The 25,959-nt window shown below is 40.7% G+C and overlaps 1 protein-coding gene across 4 annotated transcripts in view; it reads right to left on the minus strand.

Moving 5' to 3' along the window:
• CARMIL1 (capping protein regulator and myosin 1 linker 1) overlaps positions 1 to 25,959 on the minus strand; it is a 190,247-nt gene that overhangs the window by 12,246 nt on the left and 152,042 nt on the right. For 2 of the 4 annotated variants that reach the window (XM_066560907.1, XM_066560924.1), the window contains exons 30-34: positions 15,294 to 15,311; positions 11,330 to 11,396; positions 10,815 to 11,011; positions 6,787 to 6,893; positions 4,255 to 4,687 (exon numbers count right to left, since the gene is read on the minus strand). In XM_066560907.1, coding sequence (XP_066417004.1) covers positions 4,255 to 4,687; positions 6,787 to 6,893; positions 10,815 to 11,011; positions 11,330 to 11,396; positions 15,294 to 15,311 — 822 coding nt within the window. The remainder of the gene's footprint in view (positions 1 to 4,254; positions 4,688 to 6,786; positions 6,894 to 10,814; positions 11,012 to 11,329; positions 11,397 to 15,293; positions 15,312 to 25,959) is intronic. The other 2 variants (XM_066560915.1, XM_066560935.1) reach the window with 1 other exon arrangement.

Below are 25,959 nucleotides of genomic sequence, written 5' to 3' on the forward strand. Positions count from 1 at the left end.
CTTACCTGCTACCAAAGCTTAGGCAGAAGGACAAATGAGAGGATTCAAAAAAAGCACATAGACTTAGGTGCAGGATATACTAAGAGAGAAAGCCTTATAAAGATAAGACTAGGGATAGAAGTGAGATTTTTTTTTTAGACTACAAAGGTAGGAATAGACTTCTGCAGCCAGGCAGCTTCAATCTTGATTCTTTATTTGCTATTTCAAGACAGCCAGTGTAGCAAATGACTTAAAAGCAAATTATTTGTTCTGGTGAGCACTGCATCTGCTTATATACCAATGCATAAGTAACACTGATGTGTTCAGGTCACTGCTACTGCTCCAACACCGTCTCTGACTGTCCCTCTCATCACATTTAGAAATGTACAGTGTACAAACATGATCACTGCCTTTTGGGGGTTATGACCTGGAAGACTGCTAAGTATAGCATATAGTTTAAAATGGGACAACAGGAAACACAGGAAGGAAGAAAATGGTTACAAGTAGCAGAAGTACATGCCTACTACAGAAAAACTGATGTATTTAGAGTGAAATCAGTATTTCAAATACAAGCATCAAGAAACGATCTCTAAATATCCATGCTGGCCGTGTGCCTTTCCCATGCATTTCAAGAGAAGATGATTTTGGGGAGTGATGCAGAAGATACTGTACCTGGCCTTACAGATTTACTGATACCTCCACTTTGCCATGTAATTTCACAGCTCCTAAAACAAAGCCTCTCTTCAATATAACAAAGAGAATGGAGATGCTGAGTGTTTGCTATGCCTGTGTAAGACCTGGCAGGGTGATGCTCTCTCCCAGCCTCTCCTCTAAGAACAGGTGAACACTTAGAATGGCACACTGCATTAAGGAGGGTGCTATTAGAGTAATCATTAAGCTTCCTGTGCTGTAAAACTACCCTGATACAATGAAGTCTTCTGGACAGACGAACTCTAGAAATGCTGTGGCTTGTAGAACCAAAATATTTAGCTACGGTGTCCATATGGACAAAACAAAGTCACTGCCAAAGATAGAAACATTAGGGCTTTGTGCCACTGGGCAGAAACTCAGTTTTTGTTCTCATTTCTTGACTGACACTGATATTTTGGCTAAATTCTCACCTGTTTACCTCCTACAGTTACGCATTTTTCTATAAGTCTCTCTTGGCTATATATTTTTTAAGGGAATACCACTCTCCTTCTGTTGGATTTTTCTTCTGTACCTTGGAAAAACCACCTTTTTTTGCAACAATCCTTTCATGGAATGTAAATTCTCTTGAACTTTCACTAAGAAACTAATTTTCCTATGCAAATCCTGAAGAAAGATGCCTAACACTTAACTACAGTAAATGACTTAGGAGAGCTGCATGACTGCATGAAACTAATTTCACTGTAGTTCCTTCCTCCCTCTCTAGTTATGGGACAACTGGGGAAATATGACCATGTACCAAGACAAGCAGAAAAGTCAGTGCTGGCACCTATTAGTGTAGTACTTAAAAATGCCATTAGGATGTGAGCATGTTTGGCTACCTACTGCACACACATTACAAACAGCTTATGGTCCCCAAACAACACTAAACACTGGCAGCAAAAATTTACTGTGAGAAGTCAGATCAATGCAGGTGAATTCATCATGTAGATAAATAATACCCAGGCTGTATTTTTAAAAGGAATTCATGCAAGGCTGGGAAACACTGCAGAGCTGGGTGACACTGAGAGGGAATAAACAGGCTATGAATTATGGTTTCCTCGTGGGCCTTGCTCAGGTATTTAAAAATCCAGCATGTAACACTAGATGGAGCTAAAAGATCTATTTATGTGTGCCCTGAGGCAACATTGATCTCCAAATACTTGACTCTACCATTAGTGCCAATTCCCTCGTTGTATTCTAAGCACAAGAAAACAAAAAATGCATTTACCATCTTTCCATCTAGTCTGCACCTGCTCATCACTTTTATCTGTAACAAGACTGCGGTAGGGTATGAATGAAATAGTAAATTCCTTCTGGCTTTGTTTTCATGTAAAATAGCTTAGAATATAAGCAGCCATCTGTACCTTGCAGGAAAATACAATTTTCTATCATACTGAAATTCCGATAGATTTGAAGATGTTACAGAACTTGATATCACAACCATCCTATACAATGTAGCAGTGGGATGCTGTCTTCTGCAGCTCAGGTGTCAGGATACTGTATGATTTCCACCTTCATGAGTATCATGAATAAAAGTGCAAACCTAAATTATTTGATATTGTGATGGATGAAGTATGTGAAAAATGCTTTTGAACAGCAGTTCAAATTTGTGTCCTCTGAGAAACATTAAGGATAGATAACTCAGTACTCTGCTGTGTACAGATTCCTATTTCACTTCAGTTTTATTGTCACTCTTTTATATATGTATAGGTATAAAGACAAAGTTTTGCATTCCATAAATATAAGATTGTACAAAAAATAAGATAGCTAACATTATTTTCTTGTAATTTAAACCTGAAATAAGAGAACCAACCTTTCCAGCCAGTAAATAGGTTAAGTGTGGTAAAAAAACCATCCCAAAACCTTGGAACAGGCAACAACAACTTTTACTTCTGAAGGATGAAATTGAAGTTTCCAATTATTGTTATGAAAGCTCACCAACTGAAGAGGACTTTTACTTTCCCCACTTATAAAAGAATTACATATGCTAATATTCTACCTCAGCCACATCCTTTCAGATTTGACTCACTTGACTCAGATTTGATTTGAGATAACAAGTGTTAAGAACCCAAAGAGCACGAAGCATACACAATTATGCACTTGTAAAAATTCATATAATCTGGAACAGCTTGGTATTTTATAAATTACAGGCAGGGCATAATACTCTTATTTAAAATCATATGGCATTTTATTTGAAAACTTGGTGCTTTAGGAGTCAATGAAACTATTCATGGGCATTACTTAATACCAAGGAGAAAGGAAAGGAATTGGTCATTCTTTAGAAAAATCATTTCTGCACTGAGGATCCATTTAATGATCCATACACAACTACATTAATTTGAATCTGCTTGTGACAAGTCTCAAGCACTGTAAGGCTATGAAGAAAGGTAAAAATGGACTTTGGGTGCCTTGCTTGGCCACAGCAAGACAACTCTGTACGTGTCAAAGGAAGGAAAACACAATAAAGCATGAGATGAGCTTTGTTGTAACACCTTTTAAATGACAGGGGACAGTGATGGCAAATGGAGAACATCTGAGTGCCCTGCACATGGAAGAGGAGGAGAGAAGTGAAAAAAGGCTTATTCTTTGGTACTTGTGAAATATGCCAATGGCAGCTGGCAGGAAGCAGAGGATAATAATGGGGAAGACCAATGGCAAATGGACATCAGGCAAAATAGGCCAGCACAGAATGCTTTGGAGGAACATAAGGATATTCCACTCTGTGCATTTGCAGAGTGCAGCAGAGTTCCTGCCCAGGATCAGCACTTCACAGAAGAGAAAATTACAGAGAGCAAAGGGAATCTGGACAGACAATTGGAAATAATTTTCAACAGATTATTTTCTTTCATTGTTAGTTTTTGAAATACATAAATCAAAGGCATAAAAATAATTCGGTGTGGTACAAAAGGACATAAAAATCAAAAAAGTGCAACAAGAAAAGTATATGCCAAATATTGTAAGGAGTGACTGGTAGCCAGATTTACTTCTCTGCATGGAATATATAATTAAAGATACAGCAGACCTCTCCATCTGTCTACATCATTTTCTGAAAGAGAAGAGTACAGCCAGCCACCACTGTAGTTAACTATGCCACATACCTGAGGTATTTGTGTGCAAGGGGCACACAGTAGGAAGCCTGTCCTAGTTTTACCTTTTCTGAAGCAATTCCAGTATGCACTGTGAACAAACCAAACATCATATAGAGTGGAGATACTGAGCTGGGCTTCCTAGTTGGCCCCAAGTTATTCTGTGATGTGTGCAAACAATTACATGTCCTCTTCTGTGTTTGTGATGGTCTGACACCAAGTGCAAAGGCAGGTGCCACTCCCTCCCCAAGGGGAGTGAAAGCCCAGGCTTAAGGGTGCAACTCCAGCACCACATGTGCAGCATGTGCCTTGGCCAGGCTGTTTGTGTTCAACCATCACAGCAGAGAGCTTGTTGCAGGAACACCACAATCCCTGTTGGAAAGCAGGACTGATGTGTCAAGCCCCAGCCACCAACCCTTGCAGTCCCAAACCACCTCTCCTGAAGACACACAATTTGGCTCTTTTTTTAACAACTCAAAAGAAATCAAATTGCCTTCACCTTTTGAGCAGAGGCTGCTCTCTTCTCCTGCTTGGCTTTCATTTCTGCGAGAAGTCCACTGCCCATCACTTGCACACCATACCTCCGGCCTCCCTGGGGGCTTCCCTTGCTGTCACCCCTCTCAGCTTTTGCCACATCATCTGTCTGCACCTCCTCCAGTGAGTCTGGAGTCTTTAATTCCTCGGATCGCTCTGCGCCACCGTTCTGCTCTGCAGGCTTTGCCTCCTTCTTGCTTGTGTCTAAAGCTGGGCTTTTTGCAGCAACCTTGGGTGAGGAGGGCTCCTCAGCCACCGACACAGTCTGGGGGCGTTCGGATTTGGAGCCTCTTGATTTGATTAAGTTAAGGAAACCACTCTTCCTCGAGTCCCTTTTCTTCTTCTCATCACCTGCTTCACTGTGCTCGCTGCTGTCTGAACTTTTAGTTGATGGTCTCCTAAAAAAGACACAGACATTTCAAACTTTTCTCCACTCTCCTCCTCCCTTTTTAAAATAGTATCAAATGACTTCTTCCAGGCAAAGCTTATCTTTCATATGACCCATATATTGCCCTAGGCCCAACCATTACCTGGTGAATCTATATTAAAAACAGGACAACTAGCATTGATTGTATCCTTCAGGATTCTTGTGCTGCTTTGTGCAGTTGTTTCATCTGCACTGGGCATCCGGCTGTTTCTAACACCAGACAGCTCTAACCAAGCAGTCTATGCACATAGATACTGGGTTTGCTTGGCCAGTTTTTGGTAGCAGGGTGTGCACAGGAGTGGCTTCTGTGTAAGGAGTCCTCCTGCTGAAGAGGAAGGAGCAGCAGAGAATGTGTGATGAACTGATTTCAGCCACCATTCCCTGTCCCCTGTGCCACTGGGGAGGAGAGGGTAGAGAAAATCAGGAGTGAAGTTGAGCCCTGGAAAGAGGGAGTGGCGGGGAGAGCTATTTTTAAGATTTAGTTTATTTCTCATTAACATAGTCTGATTTGATTGGTAATATATTAAATTTATTTTCCTCCAAGTCGAGTCTGTTTTGCCCATGACAGTAACTAGCAAGACATCTCTCCCTGCTCTTATCTCAACCCAAAAGGCTCTCATTATATTTTCTCTCCTCTGTCCAGCAGGAGGGCAGTGATAGAGCAGCAATGGTGGGCACAGGGTCAACCCACCACAACATACAATTTCCTCTGCTCTGTTACCAGAATGCACTGCCTGTGGTTTGCACATGCCTATTAGTAAAAGGAGAAGAACTGATCTAGGCACATGTTTAACACAGCTTTTGAGAGATCTTGTTCCTTAAGGGCCCTCCTTGAAATAGGAACTAGCTGGCACAGACACTTTCTCTCAGTAAGGAGTACAGAGGTCACTTTTACAGTGCAGATGCTCATCTTAAAAAAAAAAAAGAAGCCCCAAAACCAATCCCTAAAGAGTCCACCTGCCACTAAGGTTTTCTAGAGGCATCTTCTGAGCAAAGTATTCACACTTAAGGGCAAAGCTGACAACATACACATTCACATAAAAGCACCCAAACTGGAAAGAGCCACTGGTGTCCCAAATAAAGATCCTCAGCAAAGAGCATGGCTACAGATGGGTAAACAGGGATGTGCAAGTTCACAGGGAGATCTGAAACGAGCAGCTGGCAGGCACCCAAAGCAAGCACAGGAGAATGCAAGCCTGTGAACACGCTGAGCTTAACCTACTTAGGACATTTTTCAAAGCTACCATAGTTTCATGCCTCCACATAGTATATCACACATGGCTTCACATGTCACTATAGATATCTATAACTCATAGTGACTTTATTAGAACATTTGCTTTTCCTGGCACAGCTATCTACCAGTCACACTTACTGTTTTCCTTGATGGAAAACACAGAAAAGGTCATTCCAAGTTGCCTGGAAATCACCCTTGCTTTCTCATTTAGTTATTGAAATACTCTTGTGTGCACGTGCACAAACATGCATGAATTCAAGAGCCTCTACATGCACAGTTCTGTAAATATACAGCCAGCTCCAAAGCAACTGCATAAGCTCTATAACCTTTATATAAAGAAGGAGATATCTTTCAAATTAATGTTTTGCTTAAACCTGGAATACTACAAATTGGTGAAACACATCTTTAACATATTTCAAAACCAGCATAAATCTACTGTCATCTATGGAAATGCTGTACCCAACAGCACTCCTCACTAGAGAGAAACACCATGACTACAATGAGCACTGGGGAGACTCTCAACCAATATAAAGCTCTGCTTCAGCTCTAATAAGCTTCACTGAAGGGTAAAATGAAGTCAACTGAAATATAAAAATACACACTAGTTATTAATCCCCTCAACGTGGTATAGTAAAGCAATTTATTTCAAAGTAGCCACGTTTAAGGGCAGGTAATTGAATTCACAATGTCTTGACTACTAAGGTATTTTCTGACTTTGACAACAGTAAACCTGGATATTGGGAACAGGAGTCAAACACAGCTTGAAAGTGCTGCTCGCCCAGTTATCAAGATGGACTTTTTAAAAAAAATAACTTCTAAAATTTTTTTTAACTTACTTTGAATCCATTTTTGTCACTTTCTTAGTGAAAAATTCATCCACACCTTCATCCACTCTCCCCATGAGGCCATTCTGATCCCCTTCTGGTGGTACTCCAGCTGACACCTGACAGAAGAAAAAACTCTCTCTGTTATATAATAAGCTAAGCATGATTGCTCCAGTGATAATAATTAAGAGTTAAGACATTATAAAAATTATGTGTGCCAACCAGAACTCAGTGCAGACAACAGAATCACCACTGGAATTCCCCCTCTAGTCAGGCCAGCTGATGCATTACATCAAATGCAAAATAACCCAAAACACCAGTGACAAACTGGATGCTGCAATATATGAGGCCAGGAATCAAATGCCTTGGGCTTGAGAGAATAGAGGTCAGTCAGACAAGCAACAAAACACATAAAAAATAAATCCTGATCAGGTGGTGACCTGAAGAGAAAGTATTTTCAACAGCCAGTTGTTTCCCTATTTGGAGAAAAACCTGGATTTTGGACTTAGAGATTTAGAAACAGAGCTCCAGCAGGCTAATAGAGCCTTTTATAATTCATTCAGACTAGCACTTCTAAAAGCAGAGACTCTAAATACAGAATCAGGTGTTCCATTTCAGGAACCAAACACAGACTTTTGCTCAATGTCTGAAAACAACAAACTTGCTCCCCATCTTTGATTTCAATGCCCCCATTTTGAATATGGGTGACCTCAGGCATATAAACCAGGCTGGCTTTGAAATACCTCCCAACCACAAAGGCCCTGTGAAGATTAGCTGGTGACTCTGCAGCCTCCTGGGAGGATTTCTCATGTGGTCTATCTCCTGTACCTGGCTTTGATGTGGAAAAGCTCTATTACCAATAAAGACACTTTCTTTAATTCAAATGCCACATGGAAACCTTTTAGATGACTACAGAGGACTCCCCAAGACCCAACCCATTTGTACTCTCGGTAGTGTTAGGGACCAGGACAAAATAACAGGGTTTGTAATTTGAAACAATTCAAATCAAGGAATCTCCTAGTTGCCACTATAGCTCAAGAGTAATCCCAGCTTCTCTTCTGATGTGGAATACAAACTTTCTACGTTTCAATACTCTTAAAAGCTGCTATTAATATCAAATCCAGTCTCATTAAGTCAGGAAAGTGGGTTTCATATGAACCATGCTTTGACAGAGCCATGAAACTTTTAACTTTCCATTCCTGAACCCTGTTATTTTTGTTATCGAAGATAACAGTTAATATTTTATTGACACCTGCTGTAGCAATCTAATACTGATATGAAAGGAGCCCACCTGGTAATGACTCCTTTGCTGCCAGCCAAACTGGCAACAGATTTTCTATGAAGAACAGTTCTAGTCTAAATTAGCAAAATGATTTAGCAGATTTTCAACTTTGGTATGTTCTGTAGCAAGCTTGCTGAGCTGGAGCCTCTCAGAGTGGGCAGGGGTGCACATGCCTTCATCTGGGTTGGTCTCAGTGACAAACCCCTTATCACCAGCATCTCAAACACAACACAAAATAAAAGCGAATGATGCATTTTAGCAGAAATAAGAAACCACTTCATATTGATACTATAGTCCTCCAGGTAGTAGGGATAAATATGAAAGTATCAAAAGCAAGAGGATCTCCTGAAGGGGAGCTAATTCCAGGATCCAATGATCTACAGCAAATGAGAAGATCTACCTCATAAAGAGAAAATAATTTGCATATGAAACAGTAGCAAGTTCCTAAAAATTAACAAAATATGTACAGAAGTGTTGAGGGTGTAATAAGGTCCTTAAGGTACAGGATATTCTTATAGCTGTTATTGTAACACCTTCTGGTACCAGCATTAACTGTAAGACTGAGCTCTGGTTTGTGTTTTACCCTCCTAACTCTTTAAAAAAAAAAAGTGTTAAGCCTTCATTTGTCCTTTTTTATCTCTTTTCTAAGCTTAAGTTTAAAAGCAAGCATGTTTCTTTGTTAAGGGAAAAAATGGCTTTGAAGCAGAAATAAGTAAGATGAATCACAATCGCTTTCATACATTAGAGATTCAACCTCCTTTGCTGTACTAAATCTTCACACATGAAGGAAGAACTCATGAGGTTAGGATCTCACAAAAATCTAAATTATAAACAACTGTTTTATCATTTTGCTTCAAAGTTAACGCTACTTGAGACTGGATGGCTTTGAGTTTTTCTTCCCCCCCCCCCCCAAACATTCATTCCAGTAGAAACTCTGACAAAACTATAAATCTTTCTTCTGCCCACCCACCCAACTCAAGTTAAAAGTTTGTTTCTCTTTTTTCTCCATTTTCTCCTTTCTTTTCTTACATTTTTCAGCTTCCAAAGAACAAATCTGTTTTGCAGCAAAACCAGAGAAGTACAGCTATGATCATCTGAGACCCCTTGAATTACTAAATACAGATAATGGGAACAGCAAACAACCCAACAGAGCTGCTTTAAGTGGCAGAAAAGGTCAAGATTTTGCCTCTCACAATTCAAGTGCTTTCCCTAAGCACTGCTTTCTGTATTCTTGAAGTGGCAAAACCAGCAGCAAATCAACTCTGCAAGCAAAGTCACAGTCCACTCATGACTCTGACCTCCAAAAGCTGGCTGTTTTATTTTCAGAAGCATCAAAACAAACATCTTAAAGTCTTTCAAAAATTTGTTTGGACTCATTTTGAGAACTAGTAAGGAACTAAGTGGTTCATAAAAACAAGACAGGGACATATGAGTTTAACTAAAAAATCTCCTTTCAATTTCTGCAACTAAATAAACTCCCAATTTCCTAATTAATTCAATATGGATGAGCATTCCACAACACTGCACTATCCTGGGAAGTAAGACTTGTCTACGAGGAGCGACCTTTTTGCTGCTATTGAAGAAGACACTGCATGTGCTAGTTCCAGGCCTGGTAATGAAGAACCTGCCCCTCCCACACCCCCATTCCTTGCACCTCCCTGTGCTGATGGCACAGGACATGCTGAGCTTGGAAGCAACTGGGAAAACATGTGCATTCTGCAGCAGTGGAACTGGGAGAGTAAACACAGATGTGTTTTCACTACATGGAGACAAATCCATTCTTCTGCTACCTCTAGCCTCCCCAGTGAAGCACAAGGGAATGGAAAGTTGGCTTGAATATTCCCTTTGCTTGAATGTTTCTCCCTTTCCAAGTGGTACAAAAAGCACTCCACTATCTTTCCCAGCATTAGGGAAATTTCCAAGGATCCTCTCAATTGGAAATCCTCAGGAAGCAGAAGAGGCCATAGGCATTTATTGTGAGGCAGCCTGACACAGAGAGGCAACAGCTGCCCCTTGATGGGGCTACTTATCATATCAGCTGTGCCCTGTTGTTGTGAGATAACTCTGTAACTCCTCCAGATCTGTCCTCACATACCCTGAGGACACACCATCACAGAAATAAATCTTTACTGACGCCCCGTGTGCCAAGGAAATGGAGCTGTGGGAACTCCATGCACGTATAGTGAGTTCACACCAATGCCTTTCGTGAACAGACAGTGCTCTTCTGTTTTGCCTTTCTAAGGCAGGCTCCAGCATGAAAAGCAGATCTGTGACTATGCAGATTTGCTGGCCCAAACACCATCTTCAGTTTAGGAGCTGTGGGAAGCTGGATGTCACAGAGCAGCTCCTCTGAGAGCTGAGAGAAAGAAGGATTCATGCCAAGTTACCACATCTTAATGCAGGCAGAAAAAAGGATTAAGACTTAACAAACCCTTGCAATATAATTGAAAAGTCTCATGATATTTTGTGCATTTCCTGTGAAAGCTCCAAGCACCTCCAGAAACTGCCTCCATGAAAAAAAACCAAAAGCAAAATAAAAAAGGATAAAACATATCCTGGATTTAGGCTGTGTCAAACAAGACAAAAAGCTTGTAATAGGGATAGCACACTGAAAGACATGAATACCGGAAGAAAAATTAAGTAGTTGCTTATGGCTTTTATACCTTCAGCCATTGTCCTCATTACACTGCAAGACCTGACTCATGGCAAAAAGCAATCAACACACGACATTGCCAGCAATATTTTAATATAGACTCACTGCTGCTTGGCTGGGCTGCTGCTTTTTATTCCTTTTGGGCCTTAATTTTGTAAAGTGTTCCAGTTTCCTTCCTTCTTCTGATGGCAGCTCTGAAATGAATCCAGAAGTTCGTTTGTCTGGCCTGCTGGAAGGAAATGGTGGGTCTTCTATATGGATAGGTACTTCTTCCAGTGCTTTATCTAGATCAAATTCCATTTCTAAGAGAAATCAAAACTTTCTAATTAGATTTAACATGATATTTAAAACAAAAGACGATGCCATTCCTCTTTTTGGTGGCAAATAATTATAAGCACATTCAGGGAAATTAGCCACAACATTTCTGTGAGCAGAGAGAGCACTGTGAGCCACTATTTACTATAAAACACATTAGCAGAGTCCCAAAACAAAGCAGCCAGTGTGGGCCACAAATGCAATCCAGAGGGAGGGAGAATCACCTGTGTTATTCAATCAAGAACCATCTAGAACCACCTCAGGCAAGCAAAGAAACAAAATGGTTTTAAGGAATTCTCACTTACCAAAAGCTCTGGACACTGGCCGGAGCATTCTACTGTGGATGCTTTTCCTTTTTGATTTAGGAGTCATCTATCAACACAAAACAAAATAACAATTACTTTAGGGGACAAAAGAAATGACAACAAAACAGTTTTTGAAGCCTATGAACCATTTAAAGATCTGATTTGATTTAACACCAGAAGGGAATGGGGCTTTTCCTCCCTCTCTCATACATTCAGAACTTTTTTAAATTTGTATTTTAACTGACTTTGAACAGAACCAGGGAGGTAGTTCATTTTTCCCATTAAAAGTGCAGGCTGCACACAGGATGATCACTGAAATTGTCCAAGCATTAAATCTTTGATCTCCATCTGTAAAACCAGGGAACTATTAAAATCTCACCTCTGCAGAGATCACGAGGGACTCATTTAAGATTTAATTACTTTGTCCAACACTGCAGTTAATGACAATACCAGGAATAATCTACCCCTTGTTCTAGCTTTTATTTTTGATACAAAACACAGTTCTTCAGTTCATTTGTTAGTGGTATGTCACTGGGAATCAATGCTTCTGGACATCACCACGCAGCTCACCAAACTTCCCTAGGAAAATGAGCTTTGGAGAATACAGCCCTTCTTCAAAAAACAAAACCACCATGTTAGCAGTATCTGTAGCAAACACATGACTTCCTTGGACTTAACATAGATTGAGAAGAGGTGGAAAGTTCAGCATATGTTCAACACAGTCACTGAATTACTGCTACCAGCCTTCTGATCTTCATGTTGCCAAAAAATGTAATACAATGCCTTAAGAGTGCAAACACCCAGACTTAAGACTCAAGTTTGCTCTTTTTGGAAGAAAGTTGTCTGTCTTGTCTTGACTGAAGCCTTCTGAAAGTTTGCATGACGAGAAAGACAGTTTTGCTACAGGAAATGGATGCATTACCAATTCCAAACCTCTTAACATAGCTCTCAGCATTGTCAGACTTTTTGTTTAAAAATTGAACTGCAGGTTTTCTCAAGATTTAATTTAAAATCACTCAGGTTCTATAAAGATGGGCTCCTTTTGGGGTAGAGTTGTACATGCTGGCTTTAGTGATATCCATATATGTCCATTAACCTGCTAGTCTTGAAGCCTAGTGACTTCAAATCTAGAGGATTCAAATTCTGTTATGGCTTACCACTCATTAACAGAATTGCTAATGAAGGTTAGGAGTATCAATTTTAATCAACCAGAAAAAACATAGTAGGCATTAATATTTCAGACAAATCATGAACTGTTTAGGGCAGACATTTGCTGGTTTTTATGCATGGAAAGTTCAGTGCACAGATTCACATGGGCTGAATTCATATTCCCAAAGTAGTCCCAAGGATCATTACACCACTATTCATATGCTCAGGGTTATGACAGATTTTTTTGTGACAGGACAGCTATTACCCGTGTTCTCAAGACCAGAAAAGGACTTGAAGACTACAGAGTGGGCAATGATAGCACTGCCTGGGCAATAAATAAATAAATAAATAAATGGGCAATAAATAAATAAATAAATAGATAAATAAACCAGAGCTCTGGTTTTATTGACATGTACATTGTTGGGGAAAAAAAAGATACCTTCAGCTGTTGCAGGTTTCCACTTCCACATTTGACAACCATCAGTAAATGACACAATAGTTTCAAGATGAGCCAGGAAGTAGTTTGCCACCTGAGCAGACACACTCTGACACTAATGAGCAGGTTCACAGTTACCAATAAATTAAATGCAATGGATTGGATGGTGAGTGGCTGGAGAGGTGCTGAATTTTTTCAGCCACAACTGCAGTGGACCGTGCAAGAGGTAGGCAGCTGGGCAGCCTCTGAATTGCACATCTCAACAGCTGTCCATCCATCCCCCAAAACTGAAACAACCATAGCATTCACACCTCACATAAGAAAGAGCTGAAGCAGCTCAGCATATGGGGGACAGCAATCACAAGTTACTACCAGTAGTCCTGGTTTCATTTCCAGACACAGCCCATTTCTCTTGTGACAGTATATTCACACACATTTTGGTCTGTTTCCTGGGTTTTTTTTGGGTGGTGTGACTGGAAGTTACATTTAGTAGATACAGCAACTCCTGTGCTAAAGGACCAGATGGGAGGACAGAAAACACTGATGGAAGAGCTCTGGTCACTCAGTAGCTGCACAGCCACGGGCAGTGTTCTGAGTGCATGAACACCGACAAGCTGAGAGCTGCCTCGGCCCAGGGCACCAATGCAAAGCAGCACAGGGCAAGTTTTGAGGTTCCTGTGCAAGGACTGGAATGCTCCACATTCCAACAGCCAGGAACAGAATGATTTCATTTTACTTCCCAGACAAGAAAGTGCCCCCAGATGACCCTGCAGAGCTGGTGCTGATGACCATAAGCCAGTCTCTGCTGTAACTTACTGTCAGCTTGGCATGATCCATCAGCAGCTTGGTTGCTGGGGATAAAGGCAGAGGGATAGAGATGCTTCCCATTTGCTTTAACAGCATGAATAACAGCTCCACATACACTTTTATTTGAAAACCTTCTGTTTTCTAGCCTGTTTAGGAAGTGCACAGATGAAAGGCTTCTTGCCAAGTGAACTTTCTAGATCACACGCAGAGCAAAATGGGTCAAAGCATTAATTTAAATAGGCCAGTGTGCTCTTTTACAAAATATTAGGCTTAATCTCTGCTTAACATCTCAGCCACCACACAGTCTGCTACAGCAGCAGCACACATGTCATTGCTAGAGGAGATATCTGAACTCCCCAGCCTGACTCCCGTTTCCTATATTTCATAGAAGCAGTTCAGCTTTAGTAGAAGCACATCTTCTGTCTCCTCACTACCTCTGGCCCCACAAGCACAACGTGGCTCTCTCTCTTTATGCCTCCCTTGTGGCCTTTACAAAGGAATAGCTGTTAGTATCACCTCCTCTCATACACAACTTCCACAGACTTTCCATTCTAGCACACCACCTCCTGAATTCTTCCTTGTTTTGCCTACTTTTCCATAAGCACATTGTAGGCTGCTTGGCAGAACAGACAGAAATATTAACTTCATCTCTGGAATTTGAGAGGATCTCAGGAGATGGTTCCATGAAAGTGCCCTTCTGCAGTAGATGTGGGCCAGCAGATCTCTACCACACTTCCAAATAAGGGCTTATTAACACACTGTCATGTGTCCTTGCTAACTTTAAGCTCCCAGGATCTCTTCCCCTGATCACTTTTCCAGTTTCCTCCCTTCTGACTGCCTTCCTCACAAAACTGTCTGAGCTCTCTGGAGTTTTCTGAAATTGTATTACCAGCTGTGGAAGAACACTAGTACCTTGGGAATTAAAAACAACAACTGAAATTGTTCTGTTTTGAATGCTAGAAAACAATGTACTTTCAGAAACAGAATCTCAGATATTCTCTTTGTTTATACAGATAATTGAAATTACTCTCAGTGCCAAGGGATATGCTTATTTCCATGTTTTTCTCCTCCTACTTGACAGTAATTTATATTCAATCCTATTAGATACAGAGATGCTCTGTGACCCTCCTGTCACTTCCCTTTCAGAAGATTTCAAACAAACTAATGAACAACTTGCTGCTCCCTCTTGAAATTTATCTCCCCAACCAGACTCCCTTCAACATATGGGTTTTCAGCTTTGAGAACATGTTTCATTAAGCAGTATGATGCTTGAATATAAAACCAACTCAACAGATTTTCCTTCTGAGCAGTAATATTTGTGCTTATGCCTCCAACATCAGCATTCTGCTTTGGTTTGGTCTTAAAACCAAGGGATCCCTTAAATTCAGATGCTACATTAGCTGAACCTTTTTGTAAATCCAACTCATTCCTGAATCACTGCCTATTTCATTTGTAGGTGCAGATGGATGACACTACAGTCTCCCAGGAGACTCTCAAGGCAGTACAGAGGCAAATGGAGCACAAAAACATAAACAAGTAGGCCAGAAACAGCAGAGCTAAAAAAATACTTACACTTGTACAGCAGAGAGTCTCCATGCAGCAAAAAAGAAAGAAAAAAGAATATGAATGGGGAAGACAAAGCAATAGCAGTTCTCAGGAAAGGAGGGAAAACCAGGAATCACCAAAATAAAGAAAAGTAAAGCCAAAACACTTGGAAGTCTTAGCAGGAAAGGTGACATGCAAGAATGAGGTAAAAATCCCTTGTATTTGGAAGTGCTAGACAAATTTGTTTTTCCAGAGGATAACCAGAGAAATATGTGCTCTCTCATTTGATCTACATTGGGACAAATTAAGGTTTTCTGACATTTGTTTCCAATATAAGGCACTCGCCAATGGTGCCAACCTGCCACCTGCTGTCCCCATTTTTCCATTTTGCTGGCACCAGTAGCAAAAAAATCCCAAGTAATTCTCCTACTTCCTAGTCTGAAAGAAGATTCTGAATTAAAAAATGCCAGTTTGTTGTGGTGTGCAAGCAAGCAAGGAAAATAAAACAAAGCTTCTCTTGAAGGAATGAAAAAGGATGGAAGTCTGTTCTCCTGCGGTTTAAATAAATCTAAACTAAAGGCAACAGTGTTTCTCCTTCCCATAAGGAAGTTTAGAGGCACAGACTTTCAAGCACTTTTGGCATATGAGAAAGGTGCTGTTTCATGACTGAAGCAAAACCTTTTCTCTTTCCTTCAAAAATTATAAGCAAAAAAAAGGAAGCAGCGCAGCCATCACAGGAAATGAAGCAATCCCAAATGCCATATCCCATCTCTTCCATGGCTCAAGACCAACCATGCTCCTCCCAAATTTAGGGTTAGAAAAAACAATTATTAGAAGTGTGCTTTTGTTTTCAAGTTGGATGGGACCTGCTGCTATTACAACACTGCAGGTATTAGCAGAATGTGGCAGAAGTAGTCATGGTCTGGATTAAGCATCTTGTCAAGAAAGTGCTGCATGTTCTCGAACCCAGCTCCTCTCCTTTATTTTCCTGCTGTCCTCAGGGTCAGTTGTTTGTTTGTTGGGGTTTAGCCTCTGGGTTTTGGGGGGTTTTTTGTCTTTATTTTCTTTTACCTTCAGAAACTTTGGCTTTATGTAAAAGTTCTCAGCTAGCAGTGATTCCGGCAAACCACCTCATCACTCTCCTTATGTAAGCTATCCCTGCACACATACACTCTCATTCAATTTCACTGTCAGAATCTATGTTCTTTCTTCTCTTGCCCATCTTCTACACTACCAATCACTACAGCTGCTCTGAGATTGCTGGAGAGACTGCAGAACCAATTGACAAATATCTCGAAAACTGATACAATCTTTAATAAAGTGCTCCTGCACACTTCAAGAAATAAACCTGCCACTGATTCTCTTTCAGACAGCATTTGTGGCAGTAGTCCAGCATTTTCTGTGTATTTAATGCACAGACAGGAAAGTTATTTGTATTATATATGCAGATGGAAATGTGACTAGGAGCAAAGTGCAAAGTAACATACATAAATAGAAGCAGTCCCAGGATCTGAGGGAGTTTACAGTCTATGGTCCTGATCCAACAAGGGCTCATGGAAAACTCCTGCCTTCCACAGTTCAGTGATCTCCCGACTACTGAGGCACTTAAAAGGTGCCAAATACCTTGTGGGTAGGGAGTCAGGAGGGATAAAGGCGCGCAGCAGGCAACAGGTTAGAGGAGGAAGCACCATTAAGCAAAGCAAAGACAGAGGGACTTGCCTGAAGCCACCAAGGAATTTGGCTGCTCTGCAGGGAACCTAATGCCAGTCTTCAGACCCCTGAAGCACTACAGACCATGAGGCCTCTCAACCTTTCCCCCTTCTGTTTGCTCTCAGCATAATTGCAATATGAAGTGGTCTGCCTCACAGTGTACATGGACCATCCCCAAAGATGAAATATCAACCCACAACCAAAAATCCCAAGAAAATTAAACCCAAACAAAATCAGAAACTGCATTCTAGGAATGTGCCAATGAGGTTTGAGATGTCATAAAAATATTTCAAAGGAATTTTACAGAACATATTTATCCAATGCTATACCATTTCAGCTGTATGCGTTTTGTGGAGTATACCTTTTTAAGAAAGAATTATAAGAAAACAAAGCATTTTATCACAAGTCCTGTTGTTTTCTTTTGCTGTAAGGAATTCTGACCTGTAAAGCTGCCATGACAGCAATTCAGTCAATCAACATTTGCCACGCTTCCTTTAGTCTCCTAACTACCTCTGATAGTGTCTCACATCTGTTGTCTCATTAAAAAAAAAAAAAAATTCTTAACGAAGCAGAGCAGCAAATTGACCAGTTCTGGGTTTTGCATGTGACATCTTTGGACATGCAGGTATCTCACCATCTGTATAGAAAACCTTAGGAACTAGGAAGTTGCTATTGCTTACTTCAACTACAAAAGATTTTGTGATGCAATTTCCAGGGTGAAACCCCCCATGTGGCTTCTGAAAACCAGTGATGCACTTCTCACTTGCAGTGACAATAACCTGAGCCACTGTCCTCAGAATCTGCCCCTTGAGTGCCATTGTCCTTGGAAAGTTAAATGCAATGCTAAAATCTGTGACACCTAATGGACTATTTCTCAGTAGACAGAAGAGCAATGCCCCTCACAGTCCTGAATGTAGGGGCCATGATCTTTTGTATCAGCATATCAGTCCTTACCTTCATATTTCAGAGTTCTGTACTCTAAATATGATTGATAGACAGATAGACAGACAGAGTAAATAGTGTAAATAAATATGGCATACAAAATAATCCATATGTGAGTTTCAGGAGTATGTTTACCTGTCTTCCCTCTCTGAAGAGCTGAATTTCTAGAGAAGGACCTATGGGTTCAGTATTAATTCAATTAGTCTCATAGAAACCACCCTGACCTTTAGAATTACTTTGTACAGAAATATTTTCTGAAAGAAAAGGAGTAGCACTGCAGTAAGATAAGCTCAGTAGATTTGCCCTTGAGCTTGTTATATTTCACTAGCCAAGGAACCTTTGCTTTTCTGCTTGCTGAGATGTGGCGCATGTACTCTGATATTTCATCAGGCATTTCAGTATTTTCTTTTAATTAATAATTCTGCACTTGCATCTTTTGAGTCATGTAAAATTCCTGCTAATAAACATTCCTGCATAAAACCAACCAAAGCTTTCAGTATGAAGAGTGAAAAATCAGATACAAATTAAACTGAGTGGTTCCTAAAATTACTAAACCAAATGTTTAATTCCATGTTCTGAATTAGTATCCTGCAAGGAATTCGTGCCTGCAACTACCACCTGCAAAAGAAAAAGCAAGTCTCCATAGCATCAGTTTTGCTTTCTATTTGCTCATAAAGAGGTTAACATCTTCTACAGTACCTGGGCTTCAAGATGATCCAAGAGGATGGTTCCAACTACATTACTTTTGCTTTTATAGTTATTTTAGTTAAAAACTAAGCGCAGGGCAGAGAGCTGCTAGCACAAACTATATCTTCAAGTCACCACAACCTGCTTGCTTGTCATTGTTTATTACCTTCAGCTGGCAAAAGCTGACCCAAAATTTACTTTGTTCATGACCTAATCTTCCATACAGTAAGAATAAAAAGCTCTTAAACTTGGCAAACGTGCAGGGGTGGACAGCTATTCAAGATAGCCTTAGGCAGTCCTTTAACAGCTACCATATGTATCAGGTGCCCTGGGCAAGAACATCATTAAAGCAGCTCAGAGGCACTGTACTCCTGAATGGGTGTTCAAGCCAGGAAAAACAGGGCTTAGGGCAACTTCATCTAGCAAAGGCTGCTCCTGCCCACGGCAGGAACTTGGAACTAGTGAATCTTTAAAGGTCTCTTCCAACAGAAACCATTTGATAATTTTATGAAAAGAACGGCTGTAGCTGTCTGCCCTAGAGCTTCCAGCACTGAGAACCAGCACAACTTCTGCATCTCTCCTTCCATCCAACAACCTGAACAGCTACCAAAAGGATAAGCAGTCATCCAGACAAAAAACTACCAGCCATCTTTCCACTGTTGCCAAGCCCTGTGTGGGCAGATGATGCATTGCTTGTGGTGGCATTTGACAGGGGAAATGCCCTGGAGGGGCAAGTGGACTCCATGCTCAGAATTATGATGGGAAGTTTTACTCTTGAAAACCTAGGCATACTTGAGCTGTTGTTATTTTCTCACAGAGAATACTGCTTCAGACATCTCTCCAGCATGCACAATAAATCTTTGTACCCCTCAGACATTTTGAAATATACTTTATGAACTGAAACATTAAAAAAACCTCTCAACTTTCTGAATTTTAAGTCCTGCCTATACTTTATCAAGTTATCTTCCTTTCCTATTGAAAACAGGAAATATCTTGACAGGCAACTAGCAAATATTCTAAGACTCTGCATGAGAAACTGAAATACTTGAATAGAATATTTGACTTTCTTCTATAAAACAAACTGATAGAAAATGTCAATCATTATTTACCCAAGAGAGGATGGCAAAACTCAAAAGCTGACCTATGCAGTGATGACACTAAAGTATGACCTAATTTAAATAATGCTGCTTGGTCAGACAGTCATGGGGCAGCACGTGAGCCTAGGAGAGACAGAAACACAATGAAAGGATTGGAAGATGCCTACCCTGCAAAGCAGGGCTGCTCACCACAAGCATGGAATTAAATGCTGATTGTATAGACACAAACTTCCCAGGAGTATCTAAATACCATGGTATTGGAAATGACTCATAGATAAACTGTAGCAGATAAAATGAGGTTCTGATCAACTTTGAGTGAAACCAACCTGACTTTTCTATCACTTTGTTCGTCTCTCATTTTTTTCTTTTAATTTTCTTTAATATCTGCATACTTGAACATTCTTTCACCTGTTTAAGTGCTTTTGGTTTCAAATTAGTATTCCAGTCCTGCCACTACTGACCTCGAAAATTCACACTAACTTGATCTAACGTGAGATACAATCTCACTCCAAAGATAGATGCACCACTTTGTAATGAGGCTTTAGCTGACCTGAATAACATCCAAAGAAAGTATGTTTTCCTCTAAGTTCTCCTCTAGTCTAACAAAAGATGTTTTGAGAGGACGCCTGATACATTTATGAATAAGGCTGTGTGATGCAGTTGTCAATGACAGCAGTGATGAGACTTGATGACTTGGAAGCTGTCTTCTGACCTTTTGGCAGTATGCATGCTTGATTTTATTTATTTATTTTGAAGTTCCTATTCTGGTAACCCAGCTCATCCTAACCTACTTTACCTTGACAAAATATAGCAAAGCCTAATGGTACTCTGTAACTGCCTACCCTAACACAGATTTTATCTCCCCTCTTCCTGTGAGGAAGTATTCTTTATCCCTGCAAGACGAAATATCAGTGTTGCAGAGCAAAATGTGGCAAGCCTCATGTTCTTCTGGGTGAAGCAAGAAGCGTGAAGCACTCTTAGTGAGACAGACTCATGCTTGTGCTATTTTCAGTAAGCTCTCCAGATTTCAGAGTAAACAAGATTTCCCCAGACAACACAGATTAAGTGCCTCATGCCAACTTGTTCATCTGAGATGCTGGAAGAATCAAAAAAGCAGCAGAAAGGACCACACAACCTATACAGAAAACTCCTCAGCCATTTGAGAAGGTCAACTTGCCAGATGCTAATTGAATTGTGACACATCATGACTGCAGAGAGATGTGTGCTACAGAAATAGCATTATCACAGGTTATTCTCATGCTGCTTGCTGTCATGCCTCTGCCAAAGGCTTCAGAGCAGAGATTTTGGCAAGAACTACTCCAAAGGAGCTCCTGCTGATCTACCAGGCAAATAACAAGAAGATTCTTATAAGCAGAGTCTGTGGGAAGATGACTCTATATCTGTTTGTGCTGAACATCAACTGACTCCATGGTTCTGCTGGCAAAAGGGACCACATGAGTGCTCCCTGACCCAACCTGTGCAAAAGGGGCTTACCCCCATAACCTCTTGACTCTACCTGAAGCAGGTGGGTGAGTTCTGGGGTGATTCAGCTGCTGGCTTGAATGGGCAAGCAAATGCAGGTAGGGACAGTCACCTCTCCCCCAGGTGGTGGCTGGGTGTCCATAAGCAGGCTGTGACAGCCTATGACAGCCAGTTGGTGCCTGCTGAGATGCCTGTGCTGGCAGCCTGGGCATTCAAATTTTTGTCTGCAGAGTGGCAAATGGTTGGATTGAGCAGCCAGGAGTGGCACTACCCACAGACTGCACAGCTGCACATTCAAGACCTTTCTGTCCACCACAGACAAACCTCTTAGTAGTAGAAGAACTTAAAATCCCTGCAGAGAAGTTCAGCTCTCAAGACCAGTGCTTCAGTGAATGGTTTGTTACTGAACTCTCCTCTCCATGTGGCTTTTTCATGACACATGAAGTAAACCAATGGAAACTCAGCATCAATAAGACAATTACTGCCACAAAGGATGTAAGTGCTTTCTTGTTCCCAGCTGGGAACAAGTTCATTTTCTTCCAAGCATCTGGTACAGTGCTGTGTTTTGGATTTAGTACGAGAACAATGTTGATAACACGATGGTGCTTTTAAATGTTGCTGAGCAGTGCTTACACTAAATCAAGGACTTTTCAGCTTCTCATGCAGCCCTGCCAGCAAGGAGAGTGGGGGTGCACAAGAAGTTGTGAGGGGGCAAAGCCAGGAGAGCTGACCCCAGCTGACCAAAGGGACATTCCAGACCATATGGCGTCATGCTCAGCTTATAAAGCTGGGGGTAATTGGCCAGGGGGTGGCGGCTGCTCCTCAGGGTCTGGCTGGGCATCAGTCAGCAGGTGCTGAACAACTGCATCATGTGTCACTTGTTTTGTACATTTTTTCATCATTATTACTATACCCCCTTCCTTTTCTGCTCCACTTGTTTTTCTTCTCAAACCATGAGTTTTTTACTTTTTTTCTGATTCTCTCACGCATCCCACTGCGGGGGAGGTGAGCGTGATGTTCAGCTGCCTGCCAGATGAAATCACAGCAACTACACACCCTCCTCTCCACCCCCAGCACAAATCTGGGTCTGCTAAGGCACCAGTATTGCAGGAAGACCCTATAAACTCTATAAAGTGCCTGGTACAGGTGTCACCACCCAAACAGAATACCCAGCAGCTGCATTCCACAGCTCTTCCTATAACCTAGGCAGAAAGCAATCTCCAAATTTATACATTTTTTTTCTTAAACATGAATGCAGTGCTCTTAAGCAGTTCATCACATTCTTCATTTATTTCATGTTGTGCCAAAAATGAACTCTAGATTATGAGAAACAGCTTTGAACTCTAAGAAATCTCAGCTGGTTTAAGAAAGAAAACCCACCTATAAATTATCCATCACCTCCTTCCATTTAGAGACCCAAGAAAAGACACTGAAAGCTAGGTTTCTTTTAGAGTGTTTCAGCTGGGAACATGTAACCCCTCATAAGCCTGTACTCTGTAGTCTATACATGTATCAAGTACTGAATAAACATGGGTAAGGGCAGTGAGGATGTTGCAAAATTATATACAGAGGAAATCAGGAAAAGATAGGTAATGAATATTCACTATTAAAATTAATGTATTCATAATTCTAATGAGGATAACACATAAATTGGAAACAAACAAGACATTCTGCAAGGTGATCACACTGATTCCCTTTGTATGGCACTTTCTCAGCCACAGTACTGCATGTGTAGGGAAAGGCTTAAGGAAGGAGGACTCTGGCAGTGTGCTTTGCTCCTCCTGGTGATATTTTCATAAACTGTCCTAGTTCGGGGTGAGTCAGAAATACGACTGGACTCCCACTGCACTAGATTTGCTCACATGCCTGTGAGCCTTTTCAGAAGCCAAGAACACTCTCACATACCATAATGCCAGTTTCTAGCTTCCCACAGAGTGCTGTATTTACTGCACATCAAAGGCCCATTTCTGCTAATGCATACAAGAGAGAAACTCAAGTGTCACAATCAATTTAATCCACCATTCATCCAGGCTGCTGCCTTTGCCCTCATCCCTGTCTGCTTGTTTCTGCCACTCAGGATTTGTTCTGTGGACTCAACCAGGGGACTAGTTGGTCTGTAAACTAACCTGGGAAAGAAATCCTCCGTGAAAAGCTGAACTGTCAGTCGAATCAATTCCCACACCCAGTTTGTTGTGAGGTTGTGGGCAGGAAAGTGCGAACTCTGTATGGGGGAAAGTGGAAATGCTCATTTCAGCAAAAAGAAGACTTTTGCTGGATTAAGTCAGTCGCAGAGCTGGAGCTTTATTTATAGCACAGGAGAATATAGAGTCCAACAGGAAACTTGGTTTATTTGCAGTAGGTGTTCAGTCTTTCATCCAAAAAGCTGAGTCTATGCTTGAGACAATTCTGTTGCAGGTAAACAGGGAGCAGTAAGAATCAGATGTGGTAGTAAGTCAGGGCATACCAGAGAATCTGTGATTTGGTTTTTCTTCTTACAGCATCAGTGGCACATGTTCCTGAGTGTGCACCATGATCCCCTCCTTCTGCCAGGGAAAGCAACTGAAGAGGTTTCTGTTGTTTTAATTCAAACTTGCTGCTGATGGGAAAAGGGGCAGGGGTTGGGGGTGGGTCAGAGGAGAAAAGCTTGCAGGTGGTGCTGTATGAGTTTGGGGTGGTCATTTTGTCGTGTATGTTTGTTTTCAATAATTTAATTCTTGGTGAGTGCCATTTTTTCCTTTTCTCTGAAAACACTGAGGTCCATACACTCCTTGTGATTCAGAACACACAAGGTCATAAATTTTCATGTGAATACAGTACTCATCTGCTAAATCTTTGACAATGGCTAGCCAGGAAAACATACACCACCAATCTACAAGTGTTCTGCTATTTCTGCAAATTTTCTTCTCTGCTCTACAGGTGAAATCTATTGTTCAATAAAGAACTTTAATATATTGCTAATGAGATTTTTTTTCCTTCATTGAAATCACAGAACAATTTCTGTGGTTAAAATTAGAAATAGATGAAAAATGGCTAACACTCAATATTCATCACAGGCAGTCCTGTCCCATTAGCCACTAGCATTTTTTCAAACACAATTTACCATCCAAGTGTTTCAATCTTACACAGAAATGCTTTAAAGAAGAGTTATAGGCAAACTTCTGTATTGCAACCTACAATTGCTTTACATGTTTCAAACAACTTCCTACCATACCTCTTCATAAAACAAATAACCTCTACTTTGCTCTAAAAACAATACTTATCCTGGCTGTATGCTCATTACTACCTATAGTAATAAAGTTATATTGCTGAAAGAGATATTTAAAAAAGATAGGTGCATGGATTGTTAATAAAAGAAAAGCTGTTTGTCTCAAAACATCTTTAAATAGTGTCCTGACTCTCTTGAGCTCTATTCAAATAGCTAAAAAAAAAAGATTTAAGAAAATAACTGTTAAACACAATCTAACAAAGATGCTTCACTCTCTTTTGGTGGGGAGTATTATTTAATATTTCTTACTTCTGCAAAGTACTAATGCACATGACAACTAGAAGCATTATGCAAATCAAACTCAGATAGTACCTCCCTACTTGATCATACATACCGAGACACACAATATTCAGTCTCAGTAAAAAAAGGGTGCATTATTTAAAGGTAGTTTTAAAATGCATGCATGAGTTGAATATGTGTCACGCTCATCATATACACACAAGACAATTTAGACAAACCATACTATTTTATGAACTTAATTCATGATTGAGTCTAAGCTCTGAAAAGCAGGCCAAGGGTTTTCCTTTCATCTGAGAAGAGCAAGTCATTTTCTGCATAAAGATTTTTCTTTCCATCTTAGTTGCACACAAGTTTTATCTAATGACTCATTACCATCAATGCAGCTCTAATCAAATGTAGACAACTAAGACAGCTGTAGATTAGGGAAGCATCAATTTACTGTTGTGCAGCTCAGGGAGATCAGAAACTCTTGGATGTGTAATGTTCCAGCAATCTCATCCTACGCTGGACCACTCAATCGCTCCCAGTGTTCCTCACAACTCATTTAACAGACTGGTAAATACTGGCATGACTGACAAGTCTTTCATATTATGGGCCCCCAGGCCACTGTTAAAGGCTGGATAAGAAATTTACCCTAAGCTGAAGCTAATAAGTGTTAACTGCAGAGTTTGGTATTTAGGAAATCCTAATTCCCACAACAGAAAATACTAGCAATAACATGTAAGAGTCCATTTTTCAGTGATGCATTTCATGAGCCCATTTGTGATATTTCATTCTGTCTTGTCTGTGTTGTTTATACATATCTGAATTTCTTCTCTGTCAGGGAAATCCTCCCAGCCACAGCCACTCTGCTTGAGAATAGGTGGGCAGGCTCTGAAATAGTGCCTGTCTGTTTCCTCTATCACCAGCAATGGAGGTTTCAGATCCCTCTGCTGCCAGTCCAAGTGTTCCAAACTCTTCTGCATTTGGCTTCCAACCCACACATAAAAACAAATAGCTCATAAACATTTTATTACCAATAGATCCACCTCACTCCCAGTCATTCATATAGCTTCAGTGATATACAATCTACCTACAACCATAGTCAAATGTGATTCCAGATCCAGTTTTTCCCCACATTGTTGAAATCCAGCTTCAAGGGAAGCTGGTAAATAACAACATGAGGCTGTATGGTTTACCCCAGACAAAATACTGATCATAAATAGGCTTGATGAAGAAAACAAGGACAAAGAATTGATGAAGATAATGGGGGTTTGCAAAACAAATCCTG

This window comes from Molothrus aeneus, chromosome 1, assembly GCF_037042795.1.
Source record: "Molothrus aeneus isolate 106 chromosome 1, BPBGC_Maene_1.0, whole genome shotgun sequence".
Classification (NCBI taxonomy): domain Eukaryota; kingdom Metazoa; phylum Chordata; class Aves; order Passeriformes; family Icteridae; genus Molothrus; species Molothrus aeneus.